Source organism: Lissotriton helveticus, chromosome 3_1, assembly GCF_964261635.1.
Source record: "Lissotriton helveticus chromosome 3_1, aLisHel1.1, whole genome shotgun sequence".
Lineage (NCBI taxonomy): Eukaryota > Metazoa > Chordata > Amphibia > Caudata > Salamandridae > Lissotriton > Lissotriton helveticus.
Window position 1 is genome coordinate 225,716,310 of NC_136061.1, and position 13,477 is coordinate 225,729,786.

The 13,477-nt window shown below is 41.6% G+C and overlaps 1 protein-coding gene across 2 annotated transcripts in view; it reads left to right on the forward strand.

The window, feature by feature from the left end:
• LOC144822310 (ras GTPase-activating protein 4-like) overlaps positions 1 to 13,477 on the forward strand; it is a 528,733-nt gene that overhangs the window by 330,055 nt on the left and 185,201 nt on the right. For both annotated transcript variants that reach the window (XM_078679660.1, XM_078679661.1), the window contains exon 8: positions 3,029 to 3,120. In XM_078679660.1, the coding sequence (XP_078535786.1) occupies positions 3,029 to 3,120 (92 nt within the window). The remainder of the gene's footprint in view (positions 1 to 3,028; positions 3,121 to 13,477) is intronic.

The window sequence follows — 13,477 nt, forward strand, 5'->3', positions numbered from 1 at the left end:
GCCACAAGTGGGGGCCCAGGAGTTGGTTACGGTATGTTATTTGGCATTTGTATTGCAGTGGTCTACCAATAGTATAACCTCGTAGAGCTAGTGGCAGTCTAGAGGTGACCTTGAAGTTTCCACCGCAGACCAGAGATTTAGTTGTTCTGAAATATGCAGCGTTTTGCCTTGTCTGTAGTTGGGTGTCAGTTTCTTATTCCATAACCTGTGATTTTGGTGTCGGAGAACTTTTATGAATTACTTATCCATCTCTTTTATCGGTAACATGCCCTTTGTATAACGATTTGAGATAATCTAGGCATTCTGCTGCTCGCTGTGGGGTACTTTGAACTGTGTTGGTGTGTGGCATGTTCTGTCAAATGTTTCCCGTCAGATATTTGTGTGTTTCGTTTCTTAGTGGCAAATGCTGCATGGGCACCATCATATCCAAATAAATATGCACCACAATTTTACTTTGCTGGATATATAAGTATTTTGCTTTATTCGGAGTGCGGTTACCCAACAAATTAAATTACTTATTCCGTAGAGTATAGGGATTACCGGGTGTGGTATTACCCCACTAGTATGACTTTTATGGTTAGAATGGGGAATAACCCCCCCCCCCCCCATCATGTTCGATTCATGATATTGTACAATACGTAATGGAATATTCTGTTTGTTGAAAGAAGTCTGATATTAGAAACTGTGTGTACAGCGAGGGGGTGAGACTTATAATTGAGTGATGATATTGGAGGTGATATCTAAATTTAAGGAATTAACATAACTTGGTTGAGATAAAAGGCTTTCCAGTGAAGCTGAAAGCTGACATAAGCATATTTTGCCCTGTTTTGGTCTCTTATATATAATTCCGATCAGGGCTTCCGGGCTGTTATCACCTGAATTGGCCCTTGATTTTTTTGCAACATAGTGTGTATAAAGGAGGACCAGAACAGCTGGCTCCTATGCAAGCACCCTGGTCGCTAATGAGTTTTAAAATACTAAGAGGCAATACAGCCATTTGCAACAAAGTATTTTATAATAAAATGATATAGGCAAAATTACAATTTGACTGCAAATGCTATGTTGGGGGGTATTATTGACTATGTCCCCGCACCCCACAGTCACCAATAGCAGCCCACCTCCCCCAAGGGTGGGACATATTATTATGTTCACCCAACGTGTGGTGCATTAGGACATGATCTCACATTTTCTGCCTGCCAAGCTCTGTGGCAGGGAAAGGATGAGTTAATGGGCATTATCTGCCCAAGTGAGAGGCATTGGATTAATGATGGCCACCCATTTTGCCCAAGGGTGGTGGTGTCACCTTTATTTATCCCTCCCCCAATGGCTGCGAACATCGGGCTAGATAGAAATAATGTGTGAGGTTTGGAGGGTTTCTTAATCTCTTTCAACATTACCCAGTGGCAGGGGGGAAGGTATTTTGTGCATTAGCCTTCCCTTCACTTGATTAAGGTCAGAGGTAGAATTTGTACCCAAACCGTGTCTTGCGCAACCATGGGAGTGATGTAAATAAGCCACCCTTTTGCCCAAGAGTGAAGGAGGGCCTTTAAGAAATGTGTGGGGCAACTGACAGCTGTCCCGGTTTGTCTTCACATTTGCGAAGGTGACCCTGAAAGAGCTGTGAGATGCCCCCTTCCTCCATAGCCCTCAATAGGTTTCATGCCAAGATTAATCAAGGCAGCTCACTGCTGCCCTCTGCCTGCTACTGTGAACAGCACGCAACAAAAACTGCCAGCTATCATAGGGATAAGATGGAGACCACCATGGTTTATGGGACTTGTGGAAAACAAGGAAAAGTTGCTACACAAAATAATATTTTATTTTATTGTAATTTGAGGGTATTATCTGGCCTGCTTTCCACCCCCTGTCGATTTTTCCAAGAAGGGGGGATTCTCCTTCAGTCATCGTAAGGCCCCTATTACCTGTTTCATAGATGTTGGATGTGCGAATGTCCGAAGTCTCCTCGTATCATGTAATGTGGCAGCAGCAAAATCTTTGCTACTCAGTCGTCCTGCCCCATCGTTCGGACCTTCTGATCCATCCAGGATCCCCAGATACTCAAGTGTATACATATAATACATATATCTTGAAAACTACTGAACGCATTGTAACCACACCACAAATAGGGTCGATTGTAATTCTAGTTTTGACTCATGCCAATTTTAATGTAATTTTTTTCAGCAGGTTATGCTGTGGTTTAAATACTACTTTTACAACCTCCTAAATAACGTTGCCTCCCTTTACTAATTGGCACAAAGCACCTCAAAGTGTGAGTTTGTAAAAGCAACGTGGAAGGGTAAGCAACATTGGTAAAGTAAAGTTAAGTGTGGAAGCCAAAGTCTAAGTATCACGATAAGGATCAATGCCTGTCAGAAGCAGTTATTTTCAGTGTTTTTCTTAACTTGAGAAAGTTGACTTTTAAATGGAGGGAGAAGAAAGCAAGGTCCAAAAAGTGAAGAACCATGAGAATAAAATGCTGTTCTTTGAGGGTGAAGCAGTAGAGGTAGTATGAGTCGTAAGACACGTTGGTATTAAAATGCAGTTTTACAACATTATTCACCTAAGGAATAAATAATTGAGAGATTGGAGTCAAGAACAACATTCAGGTTGTGACCATTTTGAGAATTGGTGTCGAGGCCATGGATGAAGGTGACTTTATTGAATGTGGATGTAGTTCACCTGGGCCAGGGAGAAGTATTGTGGTCTTGAATAAGATGACACCGTTTTGAATGCATCCAATTTTGCTCACTCTTAAGATATTACATAAGTTTTGAATAAGTATCCGGTTCCTTGGAAACTTTGATGTGAATTTGAGCACCATCTTTATACTTGTAAATGGTATCCGAAGTTATGGCTCTCGAAAATGTTTGTAAGTGGAACTGGGTAGATGGTAAAAGGGTTAAGAAGAGAAAATAACCGGCAAATGGTGCCATATTACGGTGGCTTCTTAAACCTGTTCATCGAAGACATAAGAAATGCCCCATGTTTAAAGAAAACATATGCTAATAAATGTGCTTTGTTGTTACAGGTGGTGTTTAACATACACAAGTTACAAACAGTTCTACAGGAGGAAGGATGGTTTAGACTGAGTCCGGAGAAATCGAAGCCAAATGTGGAAGAGTAAGTCAAAACTGACTCACTGTATTCAGGCAAATGAAGGAATCTCTTTTTCCCTAATCCATGGTGTTCAAACTATGGGGCACGAATCTCAACCATTTGGGGTTGCTAGACCGTGTCAGTACGGTACAAGCCCCACAAATAAAAGAATGGCTTTGCAAGAAGCATGAAACTTTGATGCTGCAGTACAGGCCCTGATACTAAAGAGATTAGAAAACAAATGAAGGGCAGCGCAAGCCTGTGAATGTAGGTGGGAGGAGTCACACAGCTCATCTGGAAACCTGGGAGACTTTTTGTTTTCTGTGTTCCATCCGCCACTACCTCCAGGTGTCGATCAACTATGTGAATAAAAAATGGACAATATACACAAATTTGGCGACTAAACAAAAATGGTAAAACAATGACAAGGATACATCAGCAAAATACAAAAGGAATGTCATCTTAATGTCAACACCCTAAAATAACAGAAAGAGCAATTAGGAGGGAAGAGCATGTATAAATAATTTGCTTTCATTTCAGGATACCATGGGAAACAACAAAAGTGTTTTCTTCTATTTTTAGATTTTGAAGCAACTGTTGTCCAGTAGGGCTGCATATTATTGATGTCAAGCTAAACACTAGGAGACCTCAGGGGCCGAGTGTACCTCTGCAGTGTTGTTGGGTACACATCCAGAAAACACCCCGATGTATAGTGGTACAGGTTTAATGGGGAAACCTAAATTAGAGGTTTCCATTTGTATTGTTTCCAGATTAGAGAGGACTCTTAGTGTTAGCAGAGGCAAATTGAGAAAATGAGCAGGTCTGAGCAAAGACTGAAGAGAGTGTCAAGATTGGTCGACCGGATCTGGGAGCCAGTGGAGAAGCATTCACTGACTTTTTGGTGGATATCAGGGCAGAGCTGTGGATCTCCAGGTGCCAACTGAGGGTCTGCATGGAATGGGCTCTGATGATCAGGTAAAAATCTCTATGGCCTTCTAAGGGCCTCTTGAGTCTTCTTTAGACCAACCGAGGGTGACGTGGAGGACTGAGAGATATTTGAGGGCCTCCGTTTAAAGCGGGCCTTCAGTGGAGAGGCACTGATGGCCTCTGAGTAGCAACAGAGTGGCTCTGCAGGTCCATTACGAGTGAATAAGTGCCACCTTAGGACTGCAGTGGGTCATTAAATGTGCCTGAGGACTAACTTATGGTTACGCTGTTGCCTAGTTTTCGGTTTTATAGTAATGGTTAAGTGTCTCTGAGGGGCAGATAATGGTCAGTGCAGGCTGCCTGATGTAATGAGAGGACCAGCTGAAGTAATGCAAGGGCTAGCAGGGGTTATGTGAGTTGAAGGTAAGAGCTCCTGAGAGCCAGCGGATGATCTACCTATGAAGTTAAAAGCCCACCGCTGGCTGAGGCTGACTGAGTGCAGGATGAAGAACAACCTGCAGCTGGTAGAGCTACGGTGGCCGGCATGGGGGCTGGTGTGCTGAGGGATGGCAGATGAAATCCGAGGGATGGTGGAGTCTCCTGCAGTAATTAATTCCTTGCCCATTCACCCAATCAGGTGGGAGGCTCAACATAAAAAAAAAGTTTGACGACCACTGCCCTAATCGACCCGTGGGCTTCCTTGCAAGCTCAGCTGCCGACCCAGAACAGTGTAATATGGAGCTCATCTGTTCCAAAATGTTGTATCACAGCCCTGTGACTTTGAGGCAATGTGCTCTGATTATAGTTGAAAAGGTACAAAATAAATTAAGAAAATAATTAATATTTCAATTCATTTTGTTCAAATGATAATTATACAGACAAGCATTTCCATTTACAACACAAAATGGGTAATGAAACATTTGGATCGAAATCAAGTAAAGAAGTGAAAAAAGCATTGGCCATTGGCACAGTGTATAGGTTTAGCTTGTTTTTTAGGGAAGTGTTCGTTATAGCTGGAAGCAGTGCTTTAAAGGGGCAGGTACTGTCCGTTTCTGAGTACCTGCACTTCTTGAATTTGAAAGGAAGAGTCCATGTGCTTCTCCACACCTGTGCAATGCATTGAATTGGAAGGTAGCGGCCTTCTCAGTAAACAGGTCTCTGGACTAGTGAGTACCTGCACTTCTTTATTTCCTTTTCCAGCACTGGCTGTAAGATTTATTGTGTGTTAGCCCCAGCTATCTTAAGGAAAAAATCAATTAATGCTGTAAACTCTTGAGCTTGGAAGCTTTGAGTCTGACCCTTTGCTGAATAGATTATATGAGTGGAGTTAAACTGTACGTCAGAGAAGTGTGCCATGAAAAGGATCCAGATGATGACACATGCATTGTAAGGGGCAACAGTAAAAGGCATACACCGTTAAATATTGCATAGTCAAGACGTTTGAGGAGTGGCTAGTATTTTTTTGCATCGTTAAGAAAGTAAATATGTGTGCATCTCTTTACTTTGTGTGTAATAGTTATAGCAGTAAAGTGAAATGGAAGAACTCCCAAAGGTGATTCCCGAATAACACTCTGCCTTAATGAGAAACTAAGACATCCGAGCAGCAAGTTTTCCCAAAACAGAGAGCCCAAATCAGCAATTAAAATGTAATTGTGCCAGCAAAGTAGGCACATGAAAAGACTCACACTGGGTCTCAAATGACATGTAGCACTTGCAGTCTTTCAAAATGGTTACTAGATGGCTCTATTGGCAAAACCTAATGGGAACACAATGAGACAGATTTACTAAACCCTTTGCTAAATATTATTTAGGTACTTTGGTCTGCAACCAGCTTTGAAGCATTACTTTCTAAACAAACTTTAGTATGTAGGTCATTTGCAAAATAATTTAGTTGTCACTAAAAGTCAGTACGCAAATTGTGAAGGTTGTTTGGATGGAGACGACTATTTGGAGATTCCTCACCTCAAGAGTATTTCACGGACACCAGACTGGATCGATAATGTTTTCATCACAGTTCTCCTGCGCGCCCATAGGTGGTGCATTGTCGCTCCGTATTGCCTGTGTTCTGCTTTAGAAGATAGATTGTACAGATAATCCAGGAGACCGTAAATGTAGAATTAAGTAGATTTATTATCAGTGCTTCACCCACAGGAGGAGTTCCTCATCAGTCCGGAGTCCGACAAGCAACTGAAGCAGCCCATCAAACCCTAGACCGAAGAAGACTCCACACATTCAAAGGAATACATTCTATGACATATAAACATTCCACAGTAAAGCTTTTTACAAACATATAAATACATCACCACTACATCACCATCCCCTTTTTCATAAAAAGAACAAATTTGAAACAATCAATATGAAATGAATTCATTGTATCTTGCTGGAGTTTTACTAACTCTTCCACTACGACTGCAAGAGGGAATGGAAGGATTGGTAAGAAGATTGGTAATACAAGAATTCTCATTATTGTGGAGATGACCATTGCTCTTGTCATCCGGTTGTAACCAATGTGTCCATCCACACTCTTCCTGGCTTCATCTATTTTTCATTTTACTGACCAAAACAGCCTGATTCTCAGACATTTTTACCAGTTGTCTTACATTCCACCAACCTTTCTCCCCCAAAAATACAACCCCTTTACTAACTTTGACAACCTGTACTGGATTTGAGACAATTGAATTGCCCTTAGAAACCTTAAAAGTTTTTTTAAATAATTTCCCAGTCCCCAATTGAAATTTCTATATCCTTCAAACTATTTCTTTTGTCAATTTTTTTTTCATCAGATTTTGTTTCTGTTTAACTGTATTAGTACATTTTTCGGTGTCATACCTCCTTTCACGAGGGCTCCTTCTATCTAACCAAAAAGGAAATAAAGTAGAATGCGCTTTTCTACCTCTCAGCAATTCAAAAGGTGTAATCTGAGTTGTACAATGACAAGTATTATAGTTCCAAACTTTTTCTTTCAGAAACTTTCCCACATCTACGCTTGAAGCCACAGCTGTTTGAATACCTTCTTTCATTATTTTATTACCGCGTTCCACCAATCCATTAGAGGAAGGAGAGTAAATTGCAACTTTAATTTGTTTAATATCTTGCAAATCCAGAAATGTACGCATTTTCTCTGATACAAAATGTGTTCCATTATCTGTTACCAGCACCCGAGGGGCTCCTTCCAATAAAATTCTCTTTTTAAAAATGAAATGGTATTATCAGAGTTTGGAGCATCCACAAATTTATAATAAACCCACTTAGAAAAATAGTCTATTGCCAGAATCAGATATCTCATTCCTTCCGGCAAAGCATTATAGGGACCAGAGAAATCCAGTCCCACTTTTTTCCATGCCAACCGGGAAATTGGGTAGGATGCAAAGGAGAATCATAAGTTTTCCAATGCTTGTCCGACACAAAGCATTCTTCACAGTTATCCACCATTGACCTGACCTGAGCATCAAGACCAGGCCACCAGTAATGTAACTTAATTCTCATACAAGTTTTTGAAACACCTAAATGGCATTTGTGAGCCAATTTCACAATAATATTCCTTAGATCATTTGGCGGAACAAAATTATCACCCCTTACCAAGATATAATCTTTTACTGAAAGTTCATCTGCTACTTGAGCAAAATTTCCCAATTCGCCAGATAAATTCCTTTCATCAGGCCAAATTTTAGAAGAAAATTCCAATACTTGAGCTCAAATAGAATCTTTCAAACTAGCTTCTCTCCAATCTTTTTCTGAAATCGCAGAGCTCCTCTCCTCAATAGCAACAATAACAGACACGCACTCTACATCCCCCTCCACCAAATCATCTTCATCATCTTTTTCCATTAAGATTCTGGACAACAGTCCGCCCTGAAATTGTTTTCTCCAGAAATGTGTTTCAATTCGAAATTGTACTCCTGGAGTTTAGACACAAGTCTATTTAACCTTGGAGACAGATTGGTATTTCCAGCCACTTGGCTGAAAATAAAAGAAAGAGGCTTATGGTCTGACAAAATCACAAATGTGCGACCCCAAATATACATTTAAAATGTTTGAGCTGCCCAAACACAGGCCAAAGCCTCCTGCTCAATAGTGCTGTAATGCCATTCAAATTGTTTAAGTGACCTTGAAGCAAAAGCCACTGTTTGCTCTTTGCCATCTATTTCTTGACTTAATACCGCCCCTAAGCCATTCATGCTTGCATACACAGAAATAATAGAAGTGCAATCATCTCTAAAAGAGTGATGAGCCTGGGCTGAAATGATTAACTCCTTCACCTTAGCAAAAGTGTGCTCAAGATCTCTGGACCAAACACATTTTTGTCCCTTTTTGAGTAACATGCAAAGTTGTTCTACCACTTATGCGTAGTTAACAACAAATCTAGCATAGTACTCAGCTAGTCTCAAAAATGAGCGTAGAGAGTCTTTATTAAATGGTGGCTTAGCCTCTTTAAGTGCCCTTACCACAGAGAATTTTGGTCTAATGCCAGTTTCCGAAATTGTGTGCCCTAAGTACTCCAACTCAGAAACGCCAAACTTGCACTTATCCTCTCTCACTGTCATGCCTCTTTCCCCAAGAATAGATGGAACATTTCTCAAAAGAATATTATGTTTGTCTAGGCTTTTTGCAAAAATCAAGATGTCATCCAAGTAGGCCTGGACCCCAATCAGGTCTTTGAATAAGATGTCCATAAGTCTTTGAAAGATGCTGGCTGCCGATGCTAACCCAAAAGGAAGCCTCAAAAATGTGAAAGCACCGAATGGGGTAACAAAGGTAGTCAGCTCTTGAGACTCTTTAGACAAAGGAATTTGATGGTACGCAGACCTCAAGTCTATTAAAGAAAAACATTTAGCCCCGCCTAAATTTGTCAACAGTTCATGAATCCTGGGAAGCGGATGGCAGTCCACTTTGATGTTTTTATTAAGACCTCTAAGGTCCGCACATAACCTAATCTCATTATTTATTTTTTGAGCGACGACAATGAGGGCGACCCATTGCGAAGACTCAGTATGTTGAATAATTTTATGATCACATAAATCATCCAACTTTTTTTTTTTACCTCTGTTCTCCCACTCAAAGGTACCGGACACACTTTATGTGCCACAGGCATTGCACCAGGTATTAATCTAATCCTGTGTTCGACGCCCTTAACAAACCCAATTTTATCGTTAAAAACATTCTTAAATTCATTTAAGAGATCGAAACAATCAATTTTCGCATCATCCACATAACAAATACGCAACTCTCTTACTTTAATAGGATTGTCATCACCAGGTACAAGATACAAACCCATTTTTCTCTTTTTTTGCTACATAAATCTTAGAATAAATTGTCCTTTTTAATACCTGTTAATTTCCCCTGAAGAATCCTAACATGTCAATATCTTTCTCTCCGAATGCTTTAGGATTCACATCAGTTTGTAACAAGTTAACTTCTTTGCCCCATTTTTCATAAAAAGTAGTGTCATGGAGAATAGTGATGGGCGACCCTGAATCCGTCATCACTTGGATTTCAGTGTCTTTAATAGTAGCATCACACAAAGGACTGTTAATAAAAATTGGTTCCTCTTCAGAATCAAGAGTCAATAAGAGATTGTCAAAAGATTCTGAACACTCATCCATGTCTACACAGTTTACCTTTACTGGTCTCTTTAGAAACCTACAAACTTTCTGAAAATGGCCTATTTTTTTACAAATGGAGCAACGTTTACTCAAAGCAGGGCAGCCTTTACAATTCCCAACGTGAAATTTAGAGCCACACCTATAGCAATAATTTAGATTTTTGGTTTGAGTTGTTTTCATGGACTTATCTTTCCCTCCAACCACGTATAAACCCTCCTCCTCGATTTCTTCAGAAATCATATTCACCTTAGGAGCGGAATCTGCCATCATCACCTTCGTAGAACTTCTAGATCTTTCAATACTTAAACTCAAATCTATAGCTTCAGACAAAGAACGGTTTTTACAACTGAAAATCCTTTCCTTCATTTTAGGTGAAGAACAATTAAAAACAAATTGGTCTCTGATATAATTGTCTAAAAGAGGACCAAAATCACATGAAATTGCCAAGACCCTTAACGTAGAAATATATTCCTCAACTTTTTCATCCTCTTTCTGCTTTCATTTATAAAACTTATGTATTTCTAACATAATGTTAGGAGATTCCTCAAATTGTTTTTTAAGTCTGGCAATCGCTTCTAAATAAACATTCCATTGTCTATCTCCTGATTGTCCGGAAGGAGGAGGAATAGATGTTAAATTATTAAAAATGCGTTGAGCAGCCAAATCCCCAGAACGCACACAATTACAAATATAATTCTCCAAAACAGATGCAATATTACCCAAAACGCAAATATCAGAAGGAGGGTGTGACTCTGAAAAATATCCACTGTGGATTATAGTAAACTGCTTCTGTAAGAAAACAATCCCAAAAGAATTGAAGAGGAAGAATCAGTAAAAATAAATAAATAAATAAATGTCTTACATTGCGAAGTCAAGAGTGTTAATAATTTGAAGTTACAACCTTTTCATGTTGAGTCGATAAGGAAACCAGATCAAATAGTGTTGCAAATGCCAACTAACTAACAATAAATAAAAATGAGTAATGACAATCCTAGATGTAGATACGTTCCCTCGCATTCAGCCGGTTGGCCTTCAGCGCGTAACAGAGTGTCTTCCGTCAATAAACCAAAATGGAGTCACATATCCTCATGCTTAGCCGGATGGCTTTTGGCGCGTAACTGCTGGAAAGAAGCTAACTAACCTGTTGACGCAGCTCCGTTGATAGACAAATCGAAGGAAGTCTCTTAGCAGGACACTGTCTCTTCGAACATGGAACATCCTGCGGAACACGTCATAAATCACCAAGGTAAGGCACGAAGTTTAAACTTCTTCTCCGAATAATCCGAAAGAAAACAACTTGCGCCTCACGGTAAACCGAAGCTCACAAGTCATTAAATGTACATAATCCACACTCAGCTCCCACTCTCCAATATGAGAGGATCATAGATGGCATAATCCACTATTTTAATAGATTTTCAGACGAGTTGACACCAAGTTTCAATCCACACTTCGACTCAATCCTACCGGGACTTGGATGATTTTCACACTGTGTTTCCCGAGTCACAGGATACCAAGGAGGTGTGTCGGAGAAGTTGAAATAAGTCACTCATCAAACTCCATAATGAAGTCCTTAAGTGATATTGAAAATTTCCTGAAAATCAGAAATCCAAACTTGCTGCATGGGTCGGTGGGTGAAGCAAAATATCCTGATCATCGCCAATATGGAGAAGATGGATAGTGCAGATAATCCTAGAGACCGTAAATGTAGAATTAAGCAGATTTATGATCAGTTCTTCACCCACAGGAGGAGTGCCCCTTCAGTCCGGAGTTCGACAAGCAACTGAAGCAGCCCATCGAACCCTAGACCGAAAAAGACTCCATACATTCAAAGGAATAGATTCTATGACATATAAACATTCCACGTTACACAATAAAGCTTTTTACAAACATATAAATACATCACCACTACATCTGCCCAGGAACTGCGAGAGTCGAGTCACAAACAAAATCCACCCCTGCACGCTGATGTCAACTCCTTTCTATCAATGCCTTTAAATGTTGATTGAAGATGTGCTCCCACTTTAGTCGGCCTTCTGACGACACCCAAACACTGAACATAGTGTGCATTGGAAATGTCACTGCCGAAAACTACTGGTTTCAAACAATACCATCACTGCAGAAGCAGATTTTGGTCCGGGTCCGCACGAAGCATCCCTTTGGTGTTTTTGCTCGGTGCATGACTCAAAGTTGTGCAATGAGCGTTCCCTCATTCACCCAGAAGCAATCCAAGACCATGTAGAAAAGCTTCACATTGGCCTAAGTCCTGATCTAAATCGAGTTCACAGCCCCTCTCCAGCTCCCCTAGGCTACTGACATGAGAGGTCCTCTTCGCGGTCAAAGTTATCCGAAAGTCAAAGTGAAAATCTAAGAGGAAACATAAGAAGACGAAGCAAAACTCAACCCCATCCCGCCACACTATGGGGCCGATTATGATGGCGAGGAGGGAACCTCCGCATTGCCTGCGGAGTTCCCTCCTGTGCAATTAGGATGTGACCGCCACCCTGGCGGTCACATCCTCTATTTTTACCATTGCGGCGGGTGCGGCTTCAAGCTGCATCCGCCGCAATGGTCAAAATGCATACATTGCATTTGTATGCAGAAAGCAGCAGGGACCGTGCGGTGCCTGCCGATTTCTGCATACAAATGCAGGGGGGTACCATAGGTACCCCCCACGTGCACCCCCCACCCCTCCCCCCCTTCACCTAGGGGGCCCGCAACGGGCCCCTGCAGTGAAGTTACACATGCTTTTCCACGGCGAAAAACCCGCCGAGGAAAAGCATGTTTTAAAGCCCTTCCTATCCTAATATGGCGGACGGTGTCTGAGAGACACCGCCACCATATTAGAGCTTTTCCGCCGTGGTTGTAAGCCAACCGCAGCGGAAAAGCTGCGGACGGAAACCAGGACCCACCAGCCATCCTAATGTGGCGGTGGGTCTTTGGTGGGTCCGCTGCGGTTTTTCCGCATCCTCCGGGCCGGCGGTGGCTTCCGCCGGCCCAGAGGATGCGGAAAAACCGCAATCATAATAGGCCCCTATGTAAGAAGAAGTCACAAGGGTGTCAAGGTGCCTCTTGATCTCACTCCCAATCCCTGATTGAGGAGCCAATTCCACAGTTGCACGCTATGTGTGCGGAGTTTCCTGCGCCATGTGTGATTCTGCAGCAGGTCGATCCCGTACATATTTGGCACTCTCCCGGCTCCCACCAGAACTACTTTAGACCCCAAGGTTCCATTGAAGCTGCTAGTCATGTTACCGCTGGTGGATCCATCCTTTGTGCCATCTAAATCCATAGAATCCGCCTCAACCACTGGCGCCGGAGGTGGAACTGGTGCCGATTCTGCCATCTGACCACAAGCCAGCTTTGTGTTGACTCGATAAAAGTCATGCTCTGACTCCACTGCAACGCACCTGCTCTCTTTACCACCTGGGTCTGAGCCTCTCCCTTCATTACCATGGAGGCAGACTCTGAGACTCCATTGTTTGGAGCCGCACAGCAGCACATAGCAGCACTCAGGAGTACTGCTATTTAAAATGTTTGAATCCAGTCTAAAGCTGAAGCGATGCAGGATGAGATACCACTTGACTTCTTAATCAGAACTCGTAATGGCTTCATGGCAATAGACTCCCACCTAATGAAGGGGAAGGCTACATTTCTAAGCACCCTCATGCACCTGTTTGCTTGTGGTTCTTTTACCTTCTACTTTAACTACTTCAAATAAATTGGTCCGCTTGGTTTTCAACTTTAACCTTAACAAAATGTATTGTAATGAAACTAAAAGGTTTATGTACCTGTACTTGTTCTTCTGAAAGCTCTGCCGTCCATTGGCTCTTCTCCGCACAGTCCAAATCAGC